This window comes from Magnolia sinica, chromosome 9, assembly GCF_029962835.1.
Source record: "Magnolia sinica isolate HGM2019 chromosome 9, MsV1, whole genome shotgun sequence".
Classification (NCBI taxonomy): Eukaryota; Viridiplantae; Streptophyta; class Magnoliopsida; order Magnoliales; family Magnoliaceae; genus Magnolia; species Magnolia sinica.
Window position 1 is genome coordinate 14,146,340 of NC_080581.1, and position 8,365 is coordinate 14,154,704.

General features: G+C 40.0%; 1 protein-coding gene across 1 annotated transcript; it reads right to left on the bottom strand.

Moving 5' to 3' along the window:
- Positions 1–4,790: 4,790 nt before the first annotated feature.
- On the bottom strand, positions 4,791–5,586 carry LOC131256953 (early nodulin-like protein 17). The gene is made up of 2 exons (XM_058258074.1): positions 5,344–5,586; positions 4,791–5,266 (listed from the first exon to the last, which is right to left on the bottom strand). Exons 1-2 carry the CDS (start codon positions 5,498–5,500, stop codon positions 4,938–4,940), a joined length of 486 nt encoding a protein of 161 aa, XP_058114057.1. The 5' UTR covers positions 5,501–5,586; the 3' UTR covers positions 4,791–4,937.
- Positions 5,587–8,365: the final 2,779 nt, after the last annotated feature.

Below are 8,365 nucleotides of genomic sequence, written 5' to 3' on the forward strand. Positions count from 1 at the left end.
AAGCTCTCACCTTGGATTACAAACCCCCTCAAAGAGGGGATTGGAAACCCCCTGGATTGGCAATCCCCAGTTACTTTATGCTGCCAAACAACCATGGTGATTTGAAACCCCCTCTGATCCTCTCCAACCCCCTCCAATCCAAGGTGCCAAACGACCCCTTAAGCATGTCAAAAAATACACAGTCCACTTTGTACGAGCTTCCCACACACATTTGTGCATCTAAACCATCCAACAGAATGGTCCCCCAGTAACAAAATGAGGCCAATCCACTCATCAAGTAGGCCACATGTGTACTTAGGACTAGATTGAATATTGTCCATCATTTACTATGGTGTGGGCCTCATATCGAGTAGATCGGCCTCCTTTTTACCATTTATGTTCTTTGCAGTGGGGCCAACCTTCTGAACCAATTGGATGAAATACATTCATGAAATGTTGACACTCAGGTGCTAGTTGGGCTCCAATGGTTAGTCATGCGTGAAACTCCAATTTTAATAGGGTATGGTCCCAGAGTTGATGCGCAGGAGTGGGTTTGAACTTTCAACGGTGTGGATCTCGTGCACATTACCTCTTTCATATAACTACATGCACGAGATGTGCACTAAAACCAACCTTATCAAAATAGCTATATTCTAACATTTTCTTGAAATCCAGCTGTCATGACAGTGTGGCAGTTAACAAGCAAGGAAAAGTGCCAAAATAGGGTTATTTTGCCAGCGATGCTGTTAGCAAGGGGAACGGATTGGCTACGGGCTGGTGGTCGGTACTCTGTGGGCCCCACCATGATGTATGTGTTTCATCCATTCCGTTCATCCATTTTTACATGTCATTTTAGAGCTTGTACCCAAAAAATGAGAGGGTTATAAGTCTCAGGTTGACCACACCATAGGAAAACAATAGTGATTTGATATCCACCATTAAAATCCTCCTAAGGCTACTGTACTGTTTATTTGAAATCCAATCTGTTGATTAGGTCATATAGACCCAGATGAAGGGAAAAAAAATAAAGATCAGCTTGATCCAAAACTTTTATGGCCCCAAAAAAGTTTTTAATGGTTGGCGTTCATTCAACACTCTTCCATGGAATGTGATCCACTTAAGATTGAGATAGAACTCATTTTTGGTCTCATACCATAAGATGATCTAGAAAAATAGATTGACAGCATGGATAAAACACACAGCTGCAAACTAGTCGGTGTCACTGCCAAGTGACAAACAAGACCAACTGGGTCCTTTACGTTTTGACGGTAGACTCACAGGAGTTTCAATACGATATCACGGGTTTAAGCACCCATTGTGGTGAATTCCACGTGTGTCCATGTAAAAGTATTTATTTATTTATTTATTTATTTTTTTTAAATTTCATACTTATACATCCCATGCACACATGTACACTCACACCATAATGGGTGCTTGAAACCATGATTTCATGTTAAAACTCTTGGCACTGAGCCATAGGGCATGAGTACGTGTGGTGTGTGAGTGAGTGTGTTAAAAATAAAAATTCATTAGATCAATCATACATGTTCATATCTTATTAGCCCTCATATGCATGGAATCAATGCACTTTTCCACAAATAGTTATGCATATATAATTATTAAACTTATGGATTAAATATTGTGAGAAGAGATGTATAATCATCAATAACACTTTATAGTTTTGATGTATTAAAAAGTTATATAATATGAATCATGTTTCAAAGTGCCATGTGTATGATTGTGCAAGTTCAGCATCTCACATGTGTATTATGTACCACCATAGATCTTTGAGCACCAAAAGCAACATGTACTAATATAACATGCCAAATCTGCAACCACCAACCAATCTTTACGTTCTCCATGTGACCCGTAATTTATCCCATCAGTGTTCTAAGAATAACAAATCAAGCATATGTCACCCCATGTGGTCTAGCATAAAGGGAGTAGGTACCTCTTAAAATTATTAGAACTTAGATATGAATTACATGCAACAAAGGGTTACAAAAATCCATTGTATTCCAAAGATACAGGCAAATGAAAAAGTGACATATACACATGTCATTTATTATTAGCCACACATCTAACACATGTACATGGCATATATACTCTTTTCTTGGGTCATGTATAGGTAAAAGAAATCTTAGTAACAAGTAAGGATTCACGTTCATGGAACCATTAGGTTATGTTGGAGATGAAGGAGATTCCAATAACCAAAAGAGATTCATGTCATTTGGAGAAAGAATGGAGTTATCATTGAGTCATTTCTAACCAAAGGGACTCACGTCCATGGAACTCATTAAGTCATCTCAGGGGTAAAAGAGATCTCAATAACCAAAAGAGAAGAGAAGATAGTTATCATCAAATCATGTCTAAGTTAAAAAAGATCTCAATAATCTACATGGATAACCAGAAGGGATTCACGCAGTGCAACTCATTTAAGGCTCATTTAAATTCCACTAAATCAATTACTTTTTCTACTTAAGCAATGGATAAGTAATTTATTTAAAATATAGGCATTACTCATGCCTCTGTTGTAAACTCACAAGAGTTTCAACACACAAGTATGGGTTGGAGTACCCATTGTAGTGAAAAGCTACTGTGGTGTGAGTGTGTGGGGGTGTGAATGCATGTGCCCAAAAAAAAATAACTTAATTGAAATAAATAAGTTTAGTTTATAATATATTATAAGTAACTTATTTTACTTTAAGTTACTTAGGCCCCATTTGGATACCGCTAAAAAAGTTAATTTTTCTACTTGTAATGACAAGTAACTTGTTTGGAATAAGTAAGTTGCTATATAATCAATTATAAATAGCCTTTTTATTTAAAGTTATTTAGTCCCTTTAGTTTAATTAGTATAAATCTAGATAAGCTACTCAACACAGTCCGTAACGTTTTTTTTAATTATTATTTTAAAGGAGAAGCAGGTGGGAACTCAACACAGTAACTTATTTTAAATAACTTGAGATCTAAACTCTCCCTTAATTACTTCAGCAAATTAAGGTTAGCTTAGAAAAAAGAAAGGAGCTATCATGGGGACACGGGTTTCCTGCCAAAGCCTTCGGCACCAAGGTTTTGTGCTGAAAACTTAAGTGGGGCCTGTCATGATGTTTGTAAGAAATCCCCTCTATTCATCCCTTTAGTGAGAATAATTTAAGAATGAGCCAGGTCAAAATACTCAAGTGGGCTGAAAATGTGAGGATTGAATGTCCATCCACAGTTGAAATATTCATGGGGCCACATAAGTTTTGAATCAAGCTAATCTGCGTTTTAAGTTCATCTCAGTAGGAATCTTGTTACGAGTGGTATGGAATGCCCGTAAACATCACTGTCAACCCAAGAGAGGTTTCGCAGGTCGGAATTTCCATACCCACCTTTTCCTTCTGTGTAGCCCACTCGAGACTTTGATCCTTCTTACTTTTGGTCTCAAGTCACTTAAATGAGCTCACAAAACGGCTGAACTGAGTGGATTTCTCACAAACATCATGGTGGGCCCTGCCCACTTGAGTCTTTGATCCTACTTGCTTGTAATCTCAAGTCACTAAAATGATCTCACAAAACGGCTGAACGGAGTGGATTTCCCACAAACATCAAGGTGAGGCCCCACCTGGGTTACCAGCACATGAACTTCCCGCGACAGCCTTTCGCAGGAAATACGCGTCCGAGCTCATTTGGAGACAGGAACGCAGCGATCATTGATGGCCCACTTGCTTTCAAAAATAGAAACTGCCCAAAGAAGGTCACAGGCATTTTATTTTATTTTTTTCCCCATCTAGGGTGTAAAATCCGGTCCTTTTACCAGGTGACTCTGCCAGAATTCAGGCCGTTGTCTTTTACCCCCCTTTCTGGAAAGGGTACATTTTCATAATTTGAATTTAGCCCATAGCAAGTCTACCGGACAGATTTTGATAGTCACCGTTGGATGGTACAAACATGTGATTGATCGGGACCATTCATTAGGTAGTACTTAACGTGTACATCCCATACACCACAGAATATCTGGGTATTTACCTTCATCAGTTGAATTTGAACCGTTGGGCTTTTCCTCTCACACAAGCTTGATTCAAGTGATGAATGGCCCAGATCAGCAGACCGACATTAATTCTTTATCAAGGGCAAGACGAATTTTCTTTGGTCAAGGTCCGTTGACAGAGTCCAATCCCTGATGATTGGCCCCGATCCCTGACATGCGTGCCATCCAACGGTTGGAACGTGGCTCTTTGTGGTAGAGATCCTCTCTCCAATCTCCCGGTAACCCAAAGTTCTGTGGGACCCACGTCGTGTGAAATCCACTCCGCCAATCAGTTCCTCCATCTCGTATTAGGGTGAGAGGCCCAAAAACGAGGCAGATCAAAGTCCCAAGTGGGCCACACCACAAGAATCTGCGGGGATTGAACGCCCACCAATGAGAAACCTTCTTGGGACCCACCGTGATGTTTTATATGCCATCAAACCCATTCATAAAGTGATTCCCATCACTATCCATAACTTCCGTGGCCCCAAGAAGATTTCAATTCTAACCATTCAATCCCACCTGTTTTTGTGGTGTGGCCCACTGGAATCTTGGATCTGCGTCATTTCTAGCCTCTAATCCTAACACGAGCTACCAAAACTAATCAACGGATTGGATTTCACACAGACATCGTGGTGAGCCTCACAGAGTACAGAAAACAGGCATCCAATAACGTCGACTGATCACATACATCAACGGTCCAGAGCACCAAAAGATGGGCCCCACCTTCACATAAACAAGGCCGAGGATACAACCCATTTACTCGTGCTAGGGTTTTCCGTTCCAACTAATTAAAATCTCAACAACAAACACCTTCCAGCTTGCATTTCCAGCTCAAACCAAACAACAAACACAACGAGAGCAACAACAAAATCAAATCAAATCAAAACATGAATTACAAAAATACCCTCCACAAATTTTATTTTTTTTTTAAAACCCTAAACCCTCACATCCAATTCCACCAGATCGAAACCGCCACAGCCAACAAAACCGCCATTCCCGGCCGGGAAACCACCTCTACCCCGTTCTTCACCTTCCCGGCCGAATCCTCCGCCGCCTTCGGCGGCGACGGAAGCGGCAGCACGTGCACCGCCACCTTCATGCCGCTGTTGCAGAACCAGTTGCCGCAGATGAAGTAGTACCACTTGGGATGGTCGAGCGAGATGAAATCCTTGCCGCTGCTCCAGTTTCCATACGATACGTCCGTCGTGCAGTTGTCGTAGCCGGTCTCATTGACCCTGTAGACATTGTACATGTTCTTCTGGTACCTGAAAGCTGGAATGATGAAGATAGATGATCAGATCTGGAATGTGGGGCCCAGATGGGAGGGATTGATGGGGCAGTCTACTTACAGATGAGATCTCCGACGTAGAATGTGTGGTTGTTGGCCCAGAGCGTGTAGTTGATGCCTGGATTCCAGCCGCGGTTGCCGCCTACGATGTGATCGGTGGAGTGAACGGTCGAGATGAAGAGGAGGATGAGAAGGACGGTGGAGATGGAGTTTAGCATTGTGAGATGGGGTTTTGGAGAACAGAGAGGGACGCTTTTTTTGGACTTTTCAGTCGGACTGAGGTGTGAGAGAAAGTGTGGGTTGGAAGGAGAACTGCGTGTATTAAAGGGCGGGGTATTTGTAAATTACGAAAATAGCCTTGATTGGTAAAAAGGAGGGTGGTCCACGTGACTACTGAAGTTAAATCGTAGTTCGCATTAATGTACAGGTTAGGGCCCGTTTGGATGCCACCAAATAAGTTACTTTTTCTACTTACAACAGTAGATAAGTAACTTATTTCCAATAAGTAAGTTTGATTTATAATTAGTTATAAGTAACTTTTTTACTTAAAATTACTCAATCACTTTTACTTTTCATAAGAGAGAGGAATAGGGAAACCAAAGAGATGAGAAGCTGATAAGTATGTTGTTTACCAAGCATCTTTATCTACTTAATGAGTAGAAACTAAGATAAGTTACTTGAGGCATAAGTAGCTTATCTTAACTTATAATATAAACACACTCTTAGGGCCTGTTTAGGCATTTGATTTACAGTGGTTTATGAGAGGTAGGATTGTAAAATCCTCCCCTATTCCATCCCATGTACGTTTGGGCAACCGAGCGATCGTGCCAACTTTCACTTCCAAAATCCTCTGTCAGATGTGCGGGATTCGGGCGATCCTGCGGGCGGGATTCAAAGGATTTCGGACGACTTCTCGAGCCCAAAATCCTCTTGCACCTTCTTTCTTAGATGTCTTCGTCTATTCTCTTCTTTTATCCTTTCTTTCTTTATTCTCTTGCAGATCTACGTCCTGATAGGCATTTTTTCTCCTATTTTTGATCATTTCTTTCTGATCTCGTCCTCTCTCTAGATTTAGCTACTTCATCTGCAGATCGATAGATTCTTGACGAGATCTTGCCTCCCTCTTTTCGGAAATCTCATATGTCACCGATTTACGATTTAGCGGAGGTTTTGTGTCTTTTCTTGTACTTTCTTTATAGTTTTTAGTTATCTTGCAGGTCTTTTTTTTCCCCCATTTGTTTCTGAGGCTTACGATTTATTTCCAAAGCATGAAGGAGATTTCGCCTATGAAGATGGTTGGTCTGTGAGCTGGAAGATGGGTTTTTGCTTTTGATCCCACATATGTAGAGGTTGTTGTCGTTTTCATTAAATGTCTTGTTTTCGCAGTAATCGCTCATCTGATGCTTCTGACATGACTATAAATCAGCCTATTTTAGGTTTGATGTTCCATTACATGTATAGAGAAGTTGTCGATGTTGGAGAGATGAAAAAGTGTTGTATCCCATGGCAATCCAAACAACCACACCGTGATATCCCATGGGATCATGAAACGAATCCCCTAATTTCCAAACAGCAAGTCGGACCATCCTGGGATAGAGGTGTATATTTCTATCCCAAGATGGTCCACTAATATCCATAAATGTTGTTGTCGGCTTAATTCCATCCATTGTAATCCACCATAACGCAAATGCCCAAATAGGCCCTTAGTTGCATGCGTCGGCTGCTAGACTTTTGTTCATCCAGTTATCCTAGCCTTAGATATAAAAGCCTGAATAATTTTGGGCTAAGCAATGAAAACAAATGCGTGACATATAGGCACCCGATATACCTTCTTCTTCAACCTTCTTAAATTAGTTTTGATCTTTTGGAGCATGTTTGGTTTTCCATTTACAATGAAAATGATTGGGAATGGGTAATGATTATTTACTCTTTTAATTGTGTGGTGATGTTACTTACATTTTATTGTAATAATGATTTTACTACATTGTTTATTTCACTTAAAAATTACTTTTAAAATAATAATTTTATAGTATGAAAATATAATGAATATAATTTTCTGTATATATTTTTTTTTCATGTATTTGACTTTTAATTTACGAGCCATGATGCATGTTTTAACAAATACATTAAAATGATAATAATTACTCGTTTACTTTGCATTTCATAGGAAAATGGAAAACCTAATAGGCCCTTTAGTCATGCATGTGCTTAGGTATATGAGTGATATGAGATACATTTGGAATTCCAATTTTTTCATTTAACTTGGACTAACATAACATAAGATTCGCATTTTTTTTTTCCATAGCTGGCATATGAAAGTGGTTTGTTAATCATGTATCCTCAATGCTAGACCCTTGAGGCTCAGACTCAGCTAGATCCACAAATTAGTAGGCGCATCAAATGGAAAAATGAGGATGGGATGCCAACTTGGGTTCACCATTGTGTATATTTCTTTGAATTGATTAATCAGGTGTAACTCACAAGGCTAAATAGAAGATTTATGTGAGTCCACAGCTAAGGCATTACGGCCCCCATGAGTTTTGGATAAGCTTGTTTTTGTGTACTTCTTGATCCTGGGTGAGTCACACTTGATGAACGGGTTTGATAGATGACACAAACATGATGGTGCACAACAAAAGCCTATGGTTGGCATCCCATTGCCATTGTTCTTGTAGTTGTACTTAAGTTATGGATTTGATTGATTTTTAGCCCATGCCTAGTAAATGTTATACTCTAATTCTAGCCGAGTCATTTAGAAGAAGACGTGTCATTGCACGGGGAATGAATGTGTAGCGTGTGTGAGATCCTTAGAGATATTTGGAGTACTCTTTATGGAAGTACAACTGACGCCATCTAATGAAGGAGCACGATCGAGAAGTCCAAGAGAAAAGCAGTTGAGCGGAAAGAGGGATGCGACTGAGAAGTTCAACAGATGAAAAGCAGTCAAGCGGAAAAGAACGGTTAAAAGAACTCGAAGAGACAAAGGGATCTAGAAGACCAATGTGACAACGCTTCAGCTACCATAGTTGACTAAAGAAGGAAGAAGAAATGACTCATCTAAAGAGTTCTTCTCTTCCAGAAAA

Bases quoted from the DNA above. Each gene is read 5' to 3' on its own strand.
- LOC131256953 (XM_058258074.1), bottom strand. From the start codon at position 5,500: ATGCTAAACTCCATCTCCACCGTCCTTCTCATCCTCCTCTTCATCTCG. The intron at 5,267-5,343 runs GTAAGTAGACTG...TCATCATTCCAG, and splicing joins CTACGTCGGAGATCTCATCT to CTTTCAGGTACCAGAAGAAC.